This window comes from Sceloporus occidentalis, unplaced genomic scaffold (genome assembly GCF_023333645.1).
Source record: "Sceloporus occidentalis isolate IW3139 unplaced genomic scaffold, rSceOcc1.0.p SCAF_6, whole genome shotgun sequence".
Lineage (NCBI taxonomy): Eukaryota > Metazoa > Chordata > Lepidosauria > Squamata > Phrynosomatidae > Sceloporus > Sceloporus occidentalis.
Window position 1 is genome coordinate 39,193,741 of NW_028316986.1, and position 21,285 is coordinate 39,215,025.

The 21,285-nt window shown below is 39.6% G+C and overlaps 1 protein-coding gene across 4 annotated transcripts in view; it reads left to right on the forward strand.

Annotated features, from left to right (window-relative positions):
- IARS2 (isoleucyl-tRNA synthetase 2, mitochondrial) overlaps positions 1–21,285 on the forward strand; it is a 47,619-nt gene that overhangs the window by 14,668 nt on the left and 11,666 nt on the right. For 3 of the 4 annotated variants that reach the window (XM_089529344.1, XM_089529346.1, XM_089529347.1), the window contains exons 12-16: positions 980–1,140; positions 11,183–11,285; positions 14,097–14,193; positions 20,419–20,527; positions 20,988–21,090. In XM_089529344.1, coding sequence (XP_089385470.1) covers positions 980–1,140; positions 11,183–11,285; positions 14,097–14,193; positions 20,419–20,527; positions 20,988–21,090 — 573 coding nt within the window. The remainder of the gene's footprint in view (positions 1–979; positions 1,141–11,182; positions 11,286–14,096; positions 14,194–20,418; positions 20,528–20,987; positions 21,091–21,285) is intronic. The other variant, XM_089529345.1, reaches the window with a different exon arrangement.

Genomic DNA, 21,285 nt, shown 5'->3' on the forward strand with positions numbered 1-21,285 from the left:
CTGCAAACACCAATGACACATCCACTGAGAGACAGCTGTAAGACAAGATGAAACTTGCAGTTCAAGACTTGGAGAAAGGTCAGGGATGGAAAGATACAGCTGAGTGTCATCAGCGTACAGATGATGTGAAAAACCAAAAGAGCTGATAAGTTTTCCTAGGGACAGTGTGTAAAGAAAGAACAGTAGGGGACCCAAAACAGATCCCTGAGGAACTCCAACAGATAGGGGAACAGAGGACAGAGTCTGACCACCCGTGACCAATGCAAAAGATCTATATAACAGATAAGATTTAAACCAATCAAGAACAGAGTTTGAGAACCCAAGGTCAGAAAGTATATCAACTAAGAGATAGTGATCCACAGTTTCGAAGGCCGCAGACAAATCAAGGAGTATAAGAACAGAGTAAAGGCCATTCGCCTTGGCCCGCAAAAGATCGTTCGAGATTTTTGTGAGAGTCGTTTCTGTAGAATGCCGAGGGCAGAAACCAGACTGAAAGGGATCAAGAATGGAGTTGGCTTCGAGAAACTCAAGACAGTGAGAATAAACGATCCGTTCCAAAACCTTAGAAAGAAAAGGAAGAAGAGAAATTGGACGATAGCTGGACAAAGAAGAGGGTCAAGAGAAGATTTTTTCAGAATTGGGGAAACGAGCATGTTTAAAGTCCGAAGGATATAGATACAGAGATGCAAGTTTGGAGGCGTACGTAGGAATCATTCTAGGCTGGACTGTTCTGTGAGCCATGTCTGTAAATGTGGGCTGTATTACTAGATTCATAGTATTTAAAGAGAGTTCTACTTGGTGGATGTGAAAGACTTTGTCTTGTTAGCTATATGGGTTGTTTTATTCTTATAGCATTTACTATGGCCAAACTTCCATTTTAGTAGAAAGTGTTAAATAATGCCACAATCTCCATGTACAATCTAAGACATTTAGTTACTACTAAACTTTTGAATTCTGCTTCTTTCTGAATGTTTGACAGGATGCATTAAAGAAAGTAAAGTGTGTTCCAGCCTCTGGGATGACCAGAATGTTAGAAATGCTGGACCGAAGAACATACTGGTGTATATCGAGACAAAGGCGCTGGGGTGTTCCCATTCCTGTTTTTTACCACAAGACTACAGGAAAACCTTTAATAAATCGGTAGGTTTATTTTATGAACTTAGGTTTCATTGCAAAAAGCAAGCTAATTTGCAGTCAAAAAATGGCTGGTGTAGCCTGGGGTTGCATAGTGTCTAGACAGTAAAGTCTCTGTGTGTATATATGTGGATGTTTGTGTTGTAGAATACTAATTGGAAGAGCAGAGGTGTTAAGGTTTGCTGCTGTTCTAGTCCTTTTGAAATGTGTTTTATAGAATTCATGGTAGTGTAGCAGTTGCAGTGACCTGAGCTATAGGTTTGTCAGCATGAGTTGTATACAAGGACTCCTCAGAGTCCTTCTGATGAGTTTGAATGCATGTCTGGTATACAAGAGGATGATACCCTGTTTGTTTTCATTGTCAATGTCTGCATGGGGTGGGATGCATCTACAGAGCTCTCTCCATTATTGAAGCAAATGGGGAGGTCTTGTGGTGCAAGTGTTTGCATATGTAATATGTACAAGTGAACTCAAGATGGGAAGCTTCATAGTGTGATAAATAAAACAGGTAGGCTGCAGACAACTAACAGCCTTTTAGATAATTTTATAATGAAGTTCTAGTAGTTTCATTGTTTAATTTGTGTCTGTGATGTTAGCCTACCTTGAGGGAAACTTTTTCAATGAAAAGGCGAGGTGGAAATGTAACTAAATAACTGCTTATTTATATTCTCTTTATTTATTGGCTTTATACTATGCCTTTCTGTCAAGGACTGGCCCTCAAGGCTGCTAACATTGATAAAAACCAAAATGAAGCAGCTCTGAAATGCAGTACAAATGTATCACTTAATGAAAAAAATAGATCCATGCTGATTGTCCTCTCTACTGGAAAAATGCATATTAATGTGAGGGGTGCATTGTTGCAGTGCAGGCACAGGAACACTTGACACACTGGCATTAAGACTCTTGTATTTGGGAACTACAGTGCAAGCTAGCCTTCCCCAACCTGTTGTTCAACATATGTTTTGGATTACAACTGTCAGCATACCTGATCATTGACTGTGCTGATTAGGAATTCAGGTCCACAGGCACCAGGTTTTAGATGTATAGGTAAGCTGGTTTAGGGTGACCTGCATTTCAGAAGACTAGGGTTGGCCCTCAGATGAGCAGTTTTTCAAGTGATGTTCTTTGGGGCCCGTTCACACTACCCAATTATTTACCACTTTAACTGCCATGGTTCCATCCCATGGAATCTTGGGGGGTGCAGTGTACTGAGGCATTATTGCTCCCTGGTTGAGAATTCTAAATATTCCTCCTTAAACTATAAATCCCAGGATTCCATGACAGTTAAAGTAGAAATATGTTGCTGTAATTCTGTAGTGTGAACAGGTCTTTAGTCATTTACATGGGACATCACATATTCTTCCTTGGGAAAAATTAAAGGCCAATGCTGAGGGATGCTACAGAAATGGAACACCCTCTCCCTAGATGATGATGATGATCATTAGCTGTATTTCTATCCCACCTTTTCCCAAAGGTTGGATTTTAAAGTAGTTTACAGATTAAAAATATTACAATTAAAGACATACAAAAATCAGCATTAAAATGAATTGAATCATTAAGCTTGTTAAAAATATACACTTCAAAGAAGAATTTTTAAAATTATGAACTATAAAACCAATGCAGTTCTTAAAATACTTTCCTTAAAAGCCTTCATTTTTAAAAGCCTGCCTGAATAAAGACGTCTTCACCTGCTGATAGAAGGGCAATGAGGGCTATCCTAGCCTCTCTCAAGGGAATTCCAAAACCTAGGATAGCTACTGAGAAGATTCTTTCTTGTAATCCCACAGGACATACCTGTGAAGGTGGTATGACTGAGAAAAGGACATCTCCTGTGGATCTCATGGTCTGGGCAGGCTCTTATGGGGAGAAATAGGCTGGACCTAAGCTGTATCGGGCTTTATAGATCATAACCAACACTGAATTGTACCTAGAAACAGAGTAGCAGCCAGCTACTCTGGAACAGGAGGTTTTTATGATCCGTATAACCAGCCACAGTCAACACTCAGATTGAGAAACAAACCAAACAGTTTATTAGGCACTCCACCCTGTATGCTGTTGTGTGCTATGCTGGATTCAGAGCGTGAAAAATTTACCTTTTTGAGTAACAGTTTCCAGAATCCTTCAGCCAGTATGGCCAGTGGCAGTGCTGGCTGGGCATTCTGGGAACTGCAGTACAGAAAAGTAATTTTAAACATTTGGTTAGATGATGCTAGTCATTGGGATGATATCTCTGTCTGTGAACTATCAAAAGAGCCTATTATAGTGAAGTATTAAAACAGTTTTTACAGCAGTAATAGCTTGCATTCACTGTGGAAATGGTGGAAGCCTTTCACCAAAGTGCTCTGTTGGGTGAGAAAGAAACAATCCTACTCTTTTGCACTGTGCAGAAAAATAGTTTTTCACGACCCTTGTTTGGCCCAAAAACAGAGGTCTAGTGGCATGTGTTCATTGCTGGGGAAACAATAATCTTCCAGAATGTAACCCTGTTTGAGCCCAGCCTTATTTCTCCATTGTTTTTCAGCAGTGGCTGATGCACCTTGGGGTTGCATAGTGGCTAGAAGAACTGTTCTGGAGGGTTCCCTTCCCTCAGGAGCTGGAATTAATTATTTCCCACTATACCCAGCGATTGTGCAGTATTCCAGTCAGTAGGATAGGACAGGAGAGTTAATCTAATTGTAGGCAATCTGCCTTTTACATAAACTGTTTGTAAAACTGATACTGTACTTGCTGATGGCATAGCAAAGTACTTCCCCCTCAGTTCAAAACCTTTTTTAAATTACTACTTTAATTTACAGACTGAAAACTCAGACAGCTAACACTTGCATGCCCTCTACTGGTGTGTTCTGAGTTGCAACCTTGTTGGGGTGTTGGGGTTGTTGTTTGTTCAACACACAAGGAGCATTTTGAAACTTTTGACTCACCAAATAGAGAGTCATTCCCTCCTCCCTATTCATGAAGTCTCCCCTTATTGTGGCTGGGGCAAGCCATATATCCTAGAGTGCTTATTCAGGTGGGTGAAGAATAATAGATGCACTCTGTGGAGAGATTAAAAGACATAGCCATGTTCGTCTGGGAAGTCAGTATGCAAACTGTAGTTTGTTGTGGCACCAATGCTCTTTGACAAGGAAGGCTAAATCATTTAGCCTAAATGTCTCACAAAACTACAATTAGCAGAATTCTATAACATTGGGCCAAGGTTGTTAAAGTGGTGTCAAACTGGATTGTTTCTGCCATGCAGGTGCAGTCTAGATGTTACTGGAAGATTTTCATAGTGTAATCCAATCCTATTTTTTTTTGTCCTGCTGAGCTTCCACAGACGTTATCCTAACAAGAAACGCATAGCATTTTTCACTGTAGGGAAGAGGCCATTCTCATGGTTGAGAGGCCTGGTACTGATTGGGAGCAAAGAACAAAGACTGGGACTAGTAATTAGCTTGCTGAAAGGAGAGCTGCTCGGCCTGCATCTGCCTGAAAGTCATGCTTTCCTGTGTGTGTTTGTGTGTGTGTGTTTTACTGCATAATAGCCCCCAAACTAAAGAATACATTGTCTGTCCCCAATATATAAAACGATTTGAGACATGTTTCTATTTTAGAATGCAAAAATGGTTTTGTGGAGGTTTTTGGCTTTCTGGTTTCCTTGTGTAAATTGTCAGTGTTCTGATTTTAGACACACCTTGCTATTTATCTCACATGACAGCCTAAACTACTCCCTGTGCAAACATTCTACAGCAGCTACAGGTGGATAAATGTGTGTGTCAGATGGAGGTGGGCAAGAAAGTAGATCAATGCTCCACTGTTGGAGCAGTTTCTGGTGAGCCACCCAGTAACTCCTGGTTGATGGGCTACTTGCCAAGAAAGCTGGATTATGTAGGCCTTTGTTAGATCAGTGACTTGTTCTCATGCAAGACTCCATACTCAGCATCACTTAAGTCAGATCACTTAAATTATGTGTCTTCATATTTAAAGAGACCCTCAATTATACAGTCATCCTGTGTAGGTTTTTAATGCATAGGTGAATAACCAAAAGGATGCACCATACATCTAACGTCATCCCTACTTTAGAAAAGGAATGGGCAAAGTGTAACCTGTGCTGTACTTATGGCCTTTAAACTATTTTGTGGCCCCAAGTATCCCGTGGCCCCCCAAATTTGGGGGGATAATTTATAAGTACAGTATATTTATCCTCAGATAGCAGGCTTGTGGGGCTTGATGTTGGCCCTTTTTAAATAAGTTTTCAGCATTTTTGACCTGACCTACATGGGCCTTTTTGGTCACTTATCATTTTGAAAAAGCATTGTACAAAACCTAAAAAGGGGAATGAAAATATAACAAAATGGCTGTAGACCTAAGGTTGGTCAATTTGGAAGGGGACCCAGTGACATAAGAGTGGGAGGAGTAAACCCTTCATAGTGCAGTGTACAATCCCCCCAACAGCTCACCCCTGTTTCCCAAACCAGTGGTGGTGGGAAAAGTCAGGTCTCCTTTTGCATAGAGTACAAATAAATCTTAATAGGCTCAATTTGACAAGAACTCTGGATTCAGGAACAAGAACTGGGAAGACTTAGATGGGTTCAAGTTTGCCTTTTCAGAACCTGGAAATTTTCCTTTTTGGGGGGGGGACACAGCTCCAAGAATCCCCCAGCCAGCATGGTCAGTTTTGAAATTAATAGTACAAAGAACTTTTCCAAGATCTATGCTTCTTTTGTCTCCTTTTGTATGCAAATTCTTCTGCTGTTCCAGAGCAGAGATTATGTGCACTAACTCTAGTAAAGATGGCTTCACTCACTTAGCCTTTCAGTTTAGGAATGGTCGCTGGTAAAACCAGACAAAGGGAGGCATGGAGTCAGTGAGCTGTAGCTCAGCAAATACTTTGTACTGTACAACAATCCAAATCCAGTCCCTGACATCTTCACTAACTAAAATCATGGTGACATGGGTAGGAAAAACCCAGTCTAAAATGATGGTTTCTGAGTTTTCTAAACAATCTAAAATGTTATTTGCTTTTCTTTTATGGTATTTGCAATCATATACTTAGGCTTCAAATGTTCCAGGAAGTAATTGTTATGGACTCCTTTCATTATTCAGAAATGCTTCCTTTTGCTTGTGAGATTCTTTCTTTCATGTGACCCAAGCTGCAGGGAAATCAAACACTTCTATGACTTGGTGTAATATTCTTGATTGTTTGGGAAATCCTCTAAAGAATCACTGTTCCTGAAGTACTAAAATTGTACATGTTGTAGGTGTTATAACAAAGTTTTGGACTACTGCAAGTGGAACAGCAACATAAAATGATGTATATTCTATTAATTTATATCTGTATGTTACTTAAAATTCTTTTCTTGAAGAATTTTGAAGAGTTGTATAGGATAGCTCCATTTCTGTTACTAGTATCTTAAAAGCCTAAAACAGATCCAGAAATACATTGCTTCCTTATTACTTGTTGTATCTGTATTCTAGGAACAGTTTATGGAGGGTATGTTTCAAATAAATCTTCATTTTAAATTACAGCACATTTCATCTATCATGTAATACAAAAAGGGAATGAATGGTTAGCATTAGAGAGAGGCTTTACTGCTTTAAAAATCATTTATTTTTCTCACTTAAATACATTTAAACATGAGTTCTTATACCTCCCTTGCAGAGTAGTGAGAGCGTACAGAGTATTGGCCTACAGAAATGACAGGCAGACATAGAAAGGACAGTCTGTCAAATCATAGGTCATTACCCTAAACCTCCATTTTGAACAGAAGGAGTGATACATTCTTGGTATCTTCACAGCATTTTACAAAGATATAATACTGGAAAGAAAAGGCACTATTTTCAGTGGAGATGAAGCAATGTAAATAACATCCGCTAGAATAATGAGTTTGTTTGATTATAGTTTCTTGTGCAAATGTTCTTCAGTCAATATCCAGAGTTTGGTCAGTGGCTTCAAAAGTAACAGCACCTCCACTGGCAATATGGCTAGTCCACATGGAGTTGCTGTTACACTTGACAACACTGTGTGTTTGAAACACTCCTTTCCTGTCCGTGGTCTTAGTATTCATATTGTAGCTGGTCTAATTCATATCTGAAAGTTTACCTTGAAAGTGAACATAGAAAAAATGGTTGTGTTGCAGTATGATTTGTAAAACATACACAAAGATTTGTAAAAAAAAATCTGTTTCTTAAATGCCACTTAAATTTGAAAACCAGAAGTATGTAGTCTCTTGTCCCACATTTGCACTTAGTGCAATGTTTCAAAGAATCAGGTATATCACAGATGCTCCCCATCTACATAGCATGCGGCTGGAGTATGTTGCAACTTGTACCAGTAAACCATCAAGGAATCTTTAAAAATAATGGAAAGCAAATAAGTTCTTCTCTATTTTGAAGAATGGAGAGAGTTGAGGGGCACAGGCATTTCTGTTAAAAATAAAATAAATTAAAATAGCTTTAGCACAACAGGTAAGTGAAAGCTGGTGAAATCATTATAATTAGTGAAACTATTGTAGCTTTTGAATTGAATTATTGGTTGTTAATAAGTTGACTCATAAAACTAGAAAAAATGCTTCTTAAAATTATAAGCGTGTGAACAGTCCTCATATATGAGAAGATAGAACAAAACGTAAATGCTTCCCATTTAAAAACAAAGTGATGGTCCCTGGCACTACACCAATTTAAAATGCATGAGCTAGTGTGTTCAATAAGAAAGCGAAAAATAAAAAATACATAGAGAGAGCTAAAAATATATAGGTATTCATTGGTTGTATTTAATTTCTTCTAGATTCTGCATTCACCTGTAAAAAATTAAGAAAACACTTCCTGATCGACAATCTCAGATAGTCTGTGTGATTTTGATTTAAACTGAATGCATTTTCTGGTTAAACTACCGTAGCTGCTTTTCTAATATTTACTTTAAATTTTGGAAGTCTACAAGAGAGTAAAAAAATTATTATTCTAATTCTCGTAGAAGCTAGATGTGTTTTTCTTTAATTAGGGTGGAAAAATTAATCATTCTGGATTGACATAGCTCTCACTCAGAACACACAATATGTTAATTTCTGTACACTTGTAATATCCCTCCTACATAGCTTGGAAGATAAGCTGCAGTCTTGTAAAAGAGAGGTTACCTGGCACAGTTCATTGTCCACCAGTTAGGAGCAGCGACCACCAGCATCCGTTTCTTCCTCTGTCAGAAAACATCTCAACACTGCTTAATTCCCCACTAAATAAGCATCTGGCCTAATCAGTATCAGGGTTCAAAATGATTGGTTAGCGTCATTGTAGCGTGAATTGTCCTGTGGATTTTCATCCTAGAAACCTTGAGAATGACACGTAATGCCAATTCTGCCCGATATGGCATATGAATATGGGGCAAAGTTTTACAACCGGGCTTCTTTTGCTTACATTGTGAATTATTGTTTCTGCAACTGAAGTTTGTCGTTTGTAGAGCGATAAGTAGTTATTTGAGGAAGGTGTTGAATGCACACTGTAGAGAAAAATGTTTGCCTCAGGTTTTTTTTCCAAGATGTGTACTGGTATAGATGAGAAGAGAAAGCATACTTCTGGTGTTCGCAACTATTTTGATAAAGCCTATGGGAATGGCTTATAAGAGAAAGGGAGCAGAGATATATTCGAAGCTGTGAAAAAATTTTAAGGATGTGTATTCTTCCTGCTAATGTAAAATTGTAGCAGAATTGTTATTCATTTCATAAATTACATGGAAGGAAGTTTTTAACTGTTTAATAAGTAAATCAGTCAGATCATGTATGCTTGTTGCAACTTTTTTTAATGTCCAGATAATTTTATGCAGGGATATTACATTATATTAACAAGTGATTTCTAGAGTAAGGTTTATTTTAAAGGAAATACACAAAAATGTCTAGCCCAAAAATGTACCTGCCCACCTGTCAGTTCGAAAGCATGCAAATACAAGTAGATAAATAAGTACCACTTCGGTGGGAAGGTAACAGTGTTCAGTGCCGTTATGCTGGCCACATGACCACTGGATTCAACTTCGGACAACACTGGCTTTTTGGCTTAGCAACGGAGATGAACACTGTCACATATGAGTAGACATTCATGTAAAGGGACTACCTTTACTTTTACCTGTCATTTTAACATTGGTTAGATTTCTTGTTGCCTGTAGGCAAGTTTTCTTGATCCCAATAAGTTATTAAAATGAGCCCTGGTGGTGCAGTGGTTAAATGCTTATACTGCAGCCACTCAAAACCATAAGCTTGCGAGTTCAAGACCAGCAAAAGGGCTCAAGCTTGACTCAGGCTTGCATCCTTCTGAGGTCGCTAAAACAAGTATCCAGACTGTTGGGGGCAAATTAGCTTACAGTTGTAAACCCTTTAGACACTGCTTAGGCAGTATGAAGCGGTATATAAATGAAGCTTGTTTGTTTGTTTGTTTTAATTTCAACCTTACTATATGCTGTTGATTTCTTTCATTTAGCCACAAGGTACACATATGTGCACTCATCCCTACACCCCCTCACATGCAGAGTGACATATATGATAATCTAATCTTGCCTTGTTGTCCCAAATTGCTGTTGGCCTTTGGATTTCTCCGTATTACAGGAATATAGTTTCATTATCACAAACCCTCTTTTTATATGCCCAGCTGAAGGGCAATATGTGTTGGATCAAAATACCTGTTATGAAACAAGCCACTCTTCATAGTAAGAAATGTGAGGCCTTAAAAACATACTCCTTTTCATTGTGAAATAAATCTCTAGTCTTCTTTCTTTAAGGATGTATATGTAAGTACTAACAAATGGTTTCCTCAGTTGTCACAACTTTGGAATCTTATTACTTTCAGAAAATTTTTTAATTATGTAAGGCTAGATACCCTTATGGTACCAGATCCTGTCTGATCTTGAAAGCTAAGCAGAGTCAGGCCCAGTTAACATTTGGATGGGGGACAGCCAGTGAATAACTGTAGGGTCTATTTCAGATGAGGGAACTGGCAAAACCACCTCTGAGTATACCTTGCCTAAGAAAACTCGATGAAATTCATAGGATCCCCATAAGGTAACAGCAACTTGAAGGCACATTCATACACTTTTTTAAAAGGCCAGTCTGGTTTGGAACACAGTTCAAAGTGCTAGTTATTAACTCTAAACCCTTAACCGCTCAAGTGGAGGTTATTTTTATTGTTGTGTTCTGTATATTTTATCGGGTTGTAATCCTGCCTCGATCCATCTGGGAGAATATAAATAAAATTATTATTATTATTATTATTATTATTATTATTATTATTATTTGATGAACCATATTCTCCCATATCAGCCTGCCTAGTATTTGAGTTCACAAGGTGCCGTTCTTTCCAATCCACCACTTTTACAGGTGCATCTATTGGGATCAAAGGAGAGGGACTGCCTGCTGGCTGCTCCCAGACTCTGGAACTCCCTTTCTAGAGAGCTTAGACTCTGTGGCGTCCTTCTAGCAGCAAGCAAATACTGTTTTGTTTGACAAACCTATGGGAACTGACTGCTCATAGGGCAATTGCTTTACATAACGTCTATAATTTTATATACTCACCCCTCCACATTCACTGGGGATAGGGGCAGAGGACCGCTGTGAATGTGGAAAAACTGCAGATAACAAAAACACTATGTTTTTACCTCTCTAGGAATCTCTAGGTCCTCCAGTTCAACTCTGGTAAAAATCTGCCAGACATTGGCCATAAAATTGTGCTGGAGGAACTACAAATGCCTAGTGGAGTGTTCTCTCCACTAAGCACAAAATAATTTTGTGCATGAAACAAAGTTTATTTCCATCAGAAAGCAAAGAGGTCACTCTCTCAGCCACCCTTGTGGACTACTTTGGAGTATTTTGGCATTCTGATTAAAGGATACTCAAACATGTGTTCAGAATTTTTTTCATGGTGCTTTTACTGAATGTTTTTTCTTAAATATGGCCAGATGCTATCATACCTGTAAGCTGTGTTAATTTTCATTTATTTATAGTTTATACAGCTTTGTCTGGTTTGAATTATTTTGACAAATGTATAGTAATTGCACTGCCCATTATTATTGCTTTGCTTTGTTTTCCCACAGAAAAAGCATTGAGAATGTGATTAAAGTAGTGGAGCAACATGGCAGTGATGCTTGGTGGACCCTTCCTATTGAGCAGCTTCTTCCCAGTGAAGCATTGACAAAGGTAATTCAAAGCCAGGGGAGTCCCTTTGTGGCTGCCTAGTCTGTTCAGGAAGTGGCTGAAACCTGGTGCTGATTTCAAATCTGGATGCTTAAAGGTATAGCATGGGACAGGTTGGATAATTTTTATACTGGTAAGCAGGGTTGGTAAGCAGTGTGATGTAGTTGTTTTAGCATCGGATTATGACTCTGCAGATCAGAGATTGATTCCCTGCTCAGCCATGGAAACCCACTGAGTGACCTTGGGCAAGTCACCCACTCTCATCCCCAGGAAAGGCTGTGAAATGCTTTAGGATAGGGGTTCCCAATCTGAGGTGTAATTTCAGGAGTGCAAAAAAGAATGGTTTGTGTCTTTAAGTGGCAAGTCACGAGTCATCACTCAGCCAGCTCCTAGTGTAGGTGGTTGTGTCCCATAGACAGTAGTCTCATTGTTTATTTAATTAAAAGGAGAGAATTTTACAATTTACAGTAGTTTACAGCTTTTTCTAAATCAGAATATAATCGCTCAGTTTAGAATGGCACTGAGTTAAAAGCTTATGGTTTTTTTAAGTTCAATTTGTTTATTCGCAGTTTTGCATGTGGTTCAATTTGTGGTTTAAAAATTAGAATTTAGACTCCTTCATCTTCACATGTGGTATTAATTTTCTAGGGGATGTGAACATTAACCAAACATTTCCAGTGGGGCATAGAAAAGGTTGGAAACCACTCCCTTAGGGTGATACAGTTTGAGGGCACACAACTCTCTGGCTTTTCTTTGCAAACGAAGATTCAGGAAGGACTCATCCCACGCTTACTACAAGTGCATTGATGGCTAAAAAGGCCGATCTGAGATAAACAATTCCAGTTGCAGAAAAGAGCATTGTTAAAGCCTCAGTGGTAAAAAAAAAAAAAAAACCAGGTCTCCTAGTGGGCATGTCCAGTGTATTCCTGGCATTAAGTAAGGCAGGTGGGCAGGGAAAGGGTACAGGGAGCATATCTGGCCCCTGAAGCCTGGCTCAGCTGGAGTTTGGAGGAATTTCTTCCTTTGCTCCCTCTGCCAGGTGGCTTTGCTTGGCAGCTGTGGGAGCAACTCCTGAGATGTGCAGTTTTCTTTTACTGGCCTGCCTGAGTCAGTGTCCCCCACTCCACTAAAATTCTCTACATAAGGTTTCAAATTTTATTTATTTATTTACTTCGTTTATATGCTACCTTTCTCCCAAATTTGAACCCAAGACAGCTTCCGAAAACAGCAAATGAAAAATGAAAAATGTTTACAATAAAAAAATTAAAATTTAAAATCTCCACATTAAACATAAAAACATTTTAAAAGACATACAAATGTTAAAAACAAAATGCACAAATAACCTCCCCTGTTTAACTCTTAAAAACTTACTCAAACAAAAATGTATTTTCTGCCGGCGAAAGGAAAGCCGGGAAGGGGCCAGCCTAACTTCCCATGGAAGGATATTTCAGAGGATGGAGTAGCTACTAAGAAGGCTCTCTCTCATGCCCTCCTCACCAAGGAAACCTGTGATGGTGGAGGAACCGAGAGAAAACATTCTGGCAGGTTTGTATGGGGAGATATGGTCTTTCAGATAGTCTGGACCTAAACTGTTTAGAGCTTTACAGGTCATGACCAGTACTTTGTGTCACTTTATTTTTTAATGCACCTATATAATAATGATGTCAAAAACAATCTACAAATAATTATTATGAGAAAAAGAAAAACATGCAATATAATATAGTAGGACTTCAAGGCCCCTTCTAGACTGCCCAGCCCTGCCATCACCCCCTGTCCTGTCAGCACTGCTGGTGTGCTGGAACCAATGTTCAGACAGCAAGACCTGGAAATTTACAGTTGGGACTGGGCAGAATTTTGAAAAAGAAGACAAAAAGGCTTGAGCCTGCACAGATGTCTGCACTAGCAACTACTGTGAAAATTGTTGGCTGAATCTACCCACAAATATACACACAGAAGCGACAAACAGCCTTCTAACACCTAAAAAAAATGAGCATATTTCTTATGGCATAAGCTTTCATGATCTAGAGTTTGTTTTATCAAGTGCATGAACTGTTATCTTCCAATAGAGGATATACTTTCAGGCACCTGATAAGGTGATGTGATATGCTAACTCATCATAATAAATTTACTAGGTTTTTTAATGGGCCACAGACTAGTATCCTAATTGTAGCAAAACCAGTAAACACTGCTAACCTCTATGTAATGTACATACAAGTGAGCATCAAGGATATTGCCTTTTAATTAATGGTAACTCATTCATTGAGGATTGAATTTAAAATGGTTGTAAGGTAGGCCCTCCAAATGTGTTGGGCATAGGAATCCTGTGATAGCCGCTTTGATTGTTTTGTCGCTGAAAAGCAGGATAGAAATAAAAGTTTTATTATTTATTATGTATTAAAGTTGAAAAACTGCAAATAAAAAACAACACTTTTCTTTACAGTTTTTTATCTAGAAATCTCTGCGTCATCCAATGCAACTCTGTGGTCAACATCTACTGCAAGTTGACCACAGGATTGTGTTGTAGGACCTACAAATGCCTAGAGAAGTATTTTCTCTAGGAATCTCTAGCTCCTCTATCATGACTCTCGTCAACAGAGTCATGTTGGAGGAACTAGAGATTCCCAAAGAGAACATATTACTCAAATCCATAACTAATCAAATACTCAAAAGTCACAGCTGCAAATGTGGAAGCTGACTGTTTTGTAACTAGGCCTTTGTGAATTTAAATATACAGAGAGCAAGAGCAGAAATTCAAGAAAAACGTATCTGTCTAACTTGTAGAATCCTATGCCTTTTTTCTGTGTATTTCTGAAGCAGGCTGATAGCCATGATGTCCATGATTACGTTCAAGGCCAGGATGTCTTGGATATATGGTTCGATAGCGGCACTTCCTGGGCACATGTTCTGGAAGGTAAAGAATTATTCTGGATTCTCTAACATCTTGAATTATACAGTGGGTTGCAAGCACAGGGTCCACAGAGGTAAACTAATTTAAGCTACCAATAAATGTTGCTTTCTTCTTCTTCTTCTTCTTCTTCTTCTTCTTCTTCTTCTTCTTCTTCTTCTTCTTCTTCTAACACATTGAATTTAGACTGGAAGACTAGCTTGTTCTAGGATGTTCTGTGGATGCACTATCGCTGTTATGAAATTTATTTTCACAAGTGCATAATTACATTTGTATGATGCAGAATATTTCTTTATCTTCAGTGAAAAAAGCACTATAGTTGCCAACTTCTGGCAAATAGGGTTGCCAGAAGTTGGCAACTACATACAGTGCGCCCTTCTTTTATGCAGGGGATCCGTTCCGGAACCCTTGTCCCCATGTAAAATAAATTGTGCGTATGCTTGAGCCCCAAGCTCAATTGTTTCTTCCGGCGCTGCTTTCAGCATATGCTGAAAGCAGCATATAATGTGTCCACATATGACGTGGGCACACTGTACTTGAAGGAACACAACAACAAATCAGTAGCTTGTGAATGGTAGTGTTTCAGGATCCTTGTGGATATGTCAGGAGGCACACAATGTCTGCAGTTTAATTTGGATAAAATGGCTTCTGATCTATGCACAGAACTAGCTGAGAAGAGTGAATGTGGGGGAACTATATTTTTAGCTACATATGCCCCCAGTTTAATAGGGAAGAGCACCACTACTGGGTGCTGTTGGGAGTGAGAAATCTAATGCAAGGCATCATATGCATTTGAACTTTAAACCAGGAGTACACAAATGTCTGATAGCAATCTTGTTGAACTGTAAAATGTACTGACAGTTTTTTTTAATTTCCTAGCAACTCTGGGAAGCACTAGTATAATCAGCAAACAATATGTTTATCTAAGGACTCTTTGCACTTTGTATTCAGTTCAATGATAGTGAATTTTGAACAGCTTAGTTGCCCTTCCAAAATCATTACAGCATTCTTTAAGAAACTGAAAGACATTTAAAGATACATTCTGTACAAGAATGATTGGGGGGGGGGGGGGTAGCTCACACATTATGAATGTGTTGGGAGTATAGCTTCCATTCTGTGCACTTCAAAGTGAACTCATATGACCTGAAACAATGTGATAACTGATTGAAAGCTCCACTATGTGGAGGCCACATCTGGGGCCACAAGAGAAAGTTTCTGTTGGTAGTCACTCAGACCCATTTCCCAGAGGTTCCAAACTGCAGAGAGATGGCTGACTTTCACCTTCTTCTTAGGTCTAACCTGCACTACAGAAATAATGCAGTTTAATACCACTTTAACTGCCATGGTTCAATATTGTGGAATTCTGTCAGAGAACTCTGGTGCCACAACAAACTACAAAGCCCAGGATTCTGTGGGATGGAGCCTCAACAGTAAAAGTAGTGTCAAACTGCATTATTTCTGCAGTGCACATTAGGCTTGAGTTCAGTAAGGCCTTTGACAAACTTTCCCATGACATTCTTGCAAACAAGCTTGTAAAATGTGGGCTAGACAAGGAAACTGTTACATGGATTAGTAATTGGTTGACCAGCCGAACCCAAAGGGTGCTCAACAATGGCTCCTTTTCACCCTGGAGGGATGTGACCAGTGGGGTCCCACAAGGCTCTGTCCTGGGCCCAGTGCTATTGAACATCTTTATCAGTGACTTGGATGACAGAATTGGGGGCATACTTATCAAATCTGCAGATGACACCAAATTAGGAGGAATAGCTAATACTCCAGAGGACAGGACCAAAATTCAAAACGAATAGACTAGAAAGCTGGGCCAAAGCTAACAAAATGAAATTCAACATGGAGAAATGTACGGTACTGCACTTAGGGCAGAAAAATGAAATGTACAGATATAGGATGGGGGAACCCTGGCTGAACAAGACTACATGTGAATGGGATCTAGGAGCCCATGTAGACCACAAGTTGAACACGAGTCAACAGTGTGATGCAGCAGCTAAAAAGGCCAATGCAATTTTAGGCTGCATCAATAGAAGTATAGTGTCTAGATCAAGAGAAGTAACAGTGCCACTCTATTCTGCTTTGGTCAGGCCCCACCTGGAATATTGTGTCCAGTTCTGGGCACCACAATTCAAAAAGGACGTTGAGAAACTGGAGCGTGTCCAAAAGAGGGTGACTAAACCATGTCCTATGAGGAAAGACTCACTGAGCTGGGGATGTTTAGCCTGGAGAAGAGAAAGTTAAGAGGTGATATGATAGCCCTGTTTAAATACACGAAGGGATGTCATATTGAGGAGGGAACAAGCTTGTTTTCTGCTGCTCCAGAGAACAGATCATGGAGCAATTAATACAAACTGCAGGAAAAGAAATTCCACCTCAACATTAGGAGGAACTTCCTGACAGTAAGGGCTGTTCGACAGTGGAACACACTCCCTCAGAATGTGGTGGAGTCTCCCTCCTTGGAGGTCTTCAAACAGAGGCTGGATGGCCATCTGTCGGGGATGCTTTGAGATTTCCTGCATAGCAGGGGGTTGGACTGGATGGCCCTTGCGGTCTCTTCCAATTCTATGATTCTATGATTCTAACCATGCAGTAAAATTAGTAGTAGTTTTGCACTAAGTTGGGTTTGTCTAAATCCCTTTTTTACTATTCAAAATTTGTGATACAATGATGAGAATCAGTGCTTAGCCACATTTTTAAAAAAAATCAAGAAGGAAAAACTTAATTCACAACTAGTCTTTTATTCCTGTTTCTGTGCTTATGGTATCTTCAGTGTGAAGTACTTGTGCTTTTTAAGGTAGGAGGACAGGAATCAGTGGGGAGATCTATTTGGATTATTAAAAGTTCTTTTCACTCCACTTTTACTTCTCAAATATTTTCATGCTAGATGGAAGTATACTAGAAGTATGTTAATTGCGAAGGGCTTCAGCTTAGTGATAACACTTATGCTTTGGATGCAAAAGGGTCCATGTCCAATTTGCAATGTCTCTAAGTGAAAGATGGGGAAATTCCTGCCTGTGACTTCTGTGCATGCATATTAGTATTAGTATTTGGGATTAGCAACTTCAGGAGTTTCAGTCATTCTAGTATGCTTGAAAAATCAGCTGGGAAATTTTCTTTTTGCACATTACTGACAACCATCCTCTTAGTGCCAGTTACTATGTAAGATGCTAGCCCCAGAAGATGGCATGTATTTGTGCATTTACAGTTCTTTTTCACTGTCAAGTTTCAGGTTTACAGTTCACATCAGCTCTAGTCAGCAAAGCCAGAGCCAAGAGATGATTAGAGTTGCAGTTCAAAACATCTGGAGGACCACTGTTGCCCTCCCCAGCTGTAGAACCACTATGCAGCCCTGTTTATATTTTAATGTTGGCTGGAGTGTTCATTGAATGTTAAGAGTTCTGATGAAATGCAGAAGAATAAAACTCCTCAGGTTCAAAAGAGCTTGAAAAGGTTCCACTGACTGTGTTGGCTGTAGTCTACGAAAGTAACTTTTCCAAGTTCTGGAAGCCAGCAACTTTGAGTTCTAATCCATTGCATTCTTATGGAAATACAAGCTGAAAATTGAGGTGATTCACCTTAGAATTGGGTGTGTCCTCTGTACTCTTGTACTTGCACAGAGGGATAGCCACTTAAAAATTTAGTCTTTTTTCTTCCGGATGTAATGTCCTGCTTGATTATCTGCACTTTTAAAATGTTGCAGAATTCTGAACAACATTAAATCCCCTTGCTTTCCTTGTACTTTTAAAAACAATTGGCTGGCTGGCCTTTTTGCACATTTTGGAGAATCCATCTGTTTTTGACATAGAGCAGGGCTTGGGACTGTTCTGGCCTGTAGAAGTTTATAGCTTATAATTCCCATCAGCCCTTGATAGCAAAGCCAGTGCTGAGGGATGATGACAGCTGAAGTTTGCAAAATGTCTGGAGGACCACAGTTGCCCATTCTCGGTATAGAACCATTGTGCTACCTTATTGACATTTTAATGTTGATCGGAGTGTTCTGTATCTAGGAATACTCCATTATCACAGCTTGTTTTCTTTATGCAGAACTACCTGTATACATAATCCTGGCTAGCACTTACAGATATGACAATCCTTGGATTGTCCTATAAAATCAGCACCTCTCTTGTTCTTTCTCTCTTTGGAATAGTGCTCAGATGTCTCTCTCCAGGACAGAGCAGTACAAGTCCCCCATGGAGCTGTTGCACTAATGTTTAACTAAATGAACTGTATTGTTTTATAGCAAGCTTATCTTGTTTGAGTTTTTGTGCTGACAGGGTATTTAAAGGAAAAGGCCTGGATAATTGTATTTGCCAGCAAAGTACACTGTGTTTAATCTATGGGTTAAAGTCTCTTATTATCAAAGATACGGAATAAGGCACTCAAAAGGGGGGGGGGGGGAATCATAAAGGCCTGCAACCTTTAACTGTAAATAATAACCCTAATTAAACCTTTCTATCCATGTTCTAAACTGCAAAGTATCCTATGGGTGGGAAGGAGTAATATCAACATCAAGATATGTGTGGTGATCAGAGTGAATCATTGTGGAATTCTCTTCCAAAAACCTGGTCTGGCATAATAATTTTTAAAATTAGTCTCAGATGTGCTTTAATCTTACATGGGATAGAACCTTGAAATGATAGGCAGTTGTTATTTTCTCCCCCTGTAAAGCTTTCTGCCAGAGTGGGACTCACTTTCCTTGTTGGATATTTTTGGACTGCAAATCCCATGAGACCTAAATAGTACAGCCAAAGGTGAGGAATGCTGGGAGCTGACATCCATCAATATCTGGAGGGCTCCATGATCCCCATCGCATGCTGTATGGAAACAGTTATGTGCTGATAGCAACCTATTTTCTGTGCCTGTAGTAATGGAAGGCTTTTCTTTTCAACCAACCAGTGTTTCTATATAGTTTCATCACTACTTTGCCTATTTTGAACATGTTACTTTTCATATTTTGTCAGTATATTTTCCTAGCTATCTTTCCCAATATCTTTCATCTGTTCAGAGTTTGAGATTGAAGGTTAGAGATGTAAATATAGACCAGACCATAGTAAAGTTACTTTTTGCTGGCAGAGGATACTGGGAGTTATCATCCCGAAAATAGTTTCTTTAAACTGTGAGGAATATACATCTCTAATTCAGGTCCAGGCCCTCCTGTGTCATGTTGGCTGCCAGATATGCTAGGTCTGCACAGCCGTTTCATTGCTAGGACAATATAGTGATTTCTGTGAATTCCCAAGCTGAGCAACGCCCTGCTGTTCAAGTGAATGGTGCAGACCTTGTACCTGTGTAGGCTTCAATAGACAAGCATAATTGGAGGAATGGTGTGACCTTGGTCACATCATGCTTGTTTCAGGTGTATCCAAATATTAATGCTGCATGAGGGATAAACCGCAAAGAGTTGCAAAAGTGAGGTTGCAAAGAAGCAGCTGAGCACTAATGCAGTGATATCTTGTAGCACATTTGAGACTATGTGAAAGAAGTTGAAGCATTGGGGGATGGGATGCACACAGTTTCATTAAAATTATGGTTGACAGGTTTAATGTGAGACGGGATTTAATAATTTGAGTGGGGAAGGATTTTAGCAGGTGGAGCTTCTCCTTGCATAAGACTTGAGTGATGACAGAAGTTGCACCTTCAAAAATTCTACCGCTGTTGAAAGCATAAACAGTGTGTACTATGTTGACTCTTGCAACTGGAAATGGGAGCAGCTGTGCTTCTTTACTGGGAATATAGAGCTAGTTTAACAATGGGCCAAAACACACTGTCGAAATAATCCAGTTTCACACCACTTTAACTGGCTCTGGCTCAGTGCTAGCAAATTCTGGGAACTGTAGTTTTGTGAGACATTTAGCCTTCACTGTCAGAGAGCTCTGGTGCCACTACAAACTACATTTCCCAGGATTCTCTAGCACTGAGCCAGGGCAGTTAAAGTGGTCTCAAACTGGATTATTTCTGCAGTGTGTTTTGGACCAACACTTACATTTTATATATTTTTAAAACTATTCAAACCTTTTGGAACATATCATTTTATTTATGACAAGAGTTCAGATGGTTATTTTAGAAAACAGTCTTTGTATACTTTGCTGCATATATGTCACATAAATGTTATATTTTTCGGGGGGGGGGGGGAATCAGTACTGAAGTAAAAGCTCAGAGCAACTTAGATCCTGCTTTAAAAATACATCTCTCTCTCTCTCTCTTTCTCTCTCTCTCTCTTAGATGCAGGTGAAACAGCAGATTTATACTTAGAAGGGAAGGACCAGCTGGGAGGCTGGTTTCAGTCATCTCTCCTGACTAGTGTTGCTATACGAAAGAAAGCACCATATAAGTAAGTGAAGGGCTCCAGCATGGGATTTAACGGAAACCAATTTATTTGGCCAACTATGGCAGCGAAACACAACACACTGGCGGCAAAGCACCACCCTTCTTTGCTGCACATTGTTGCCACAGCAACCAAACCACGTGGCAACGATACACAGGCAAGAAGAGGCTTCTTTCTTAGGATGTTGTAAGGGCTGCAATGCAGCCCTATGACACCCCATCCTGGCACAGACATTTGGGCGCTCCGGCGCCCATACTTCATGCTCATGCCCCTCAATAATGGCATTGCCCGCACGTACTAGGACTCGGGAGTGTGCAGTTGCTGCCCTCTCCCGAAGCCTACTTTTGTCCCCATGATGGCGCTTCCCACCTGTCTGTACTGGGTTTATATCAGCAAACAAATACTTAACAGACATTTCATTAATTGTCAAAGGAAAAGTATAGTTATCAGATTATTTTTATTTTAGGGCTCTTGTAGTTCATGGATTCACCCTTGGTGAAAAAGGAGAAAAGATGTCTAAATCAGTTGGCAATGTGGTGGACCCAGATGTGGTCATCAATGGAGGCAACGTGAGTAGTTACCTAGTTAATATGTTTGCAAAGGTGAAAGCACAATCCACTGGTTCACAGTTGCTTATCCTGAGTAGTAATTATAAGTCTCCAAAGCAGCAGCTTTGTACAGTTGTTTCCTGCTTGGTAGAATCTGCTTTGCTTTAAATCCAGTACCCTCAGCAGCAGTTAGAAGACTTTCTAAGAAGGCTAACC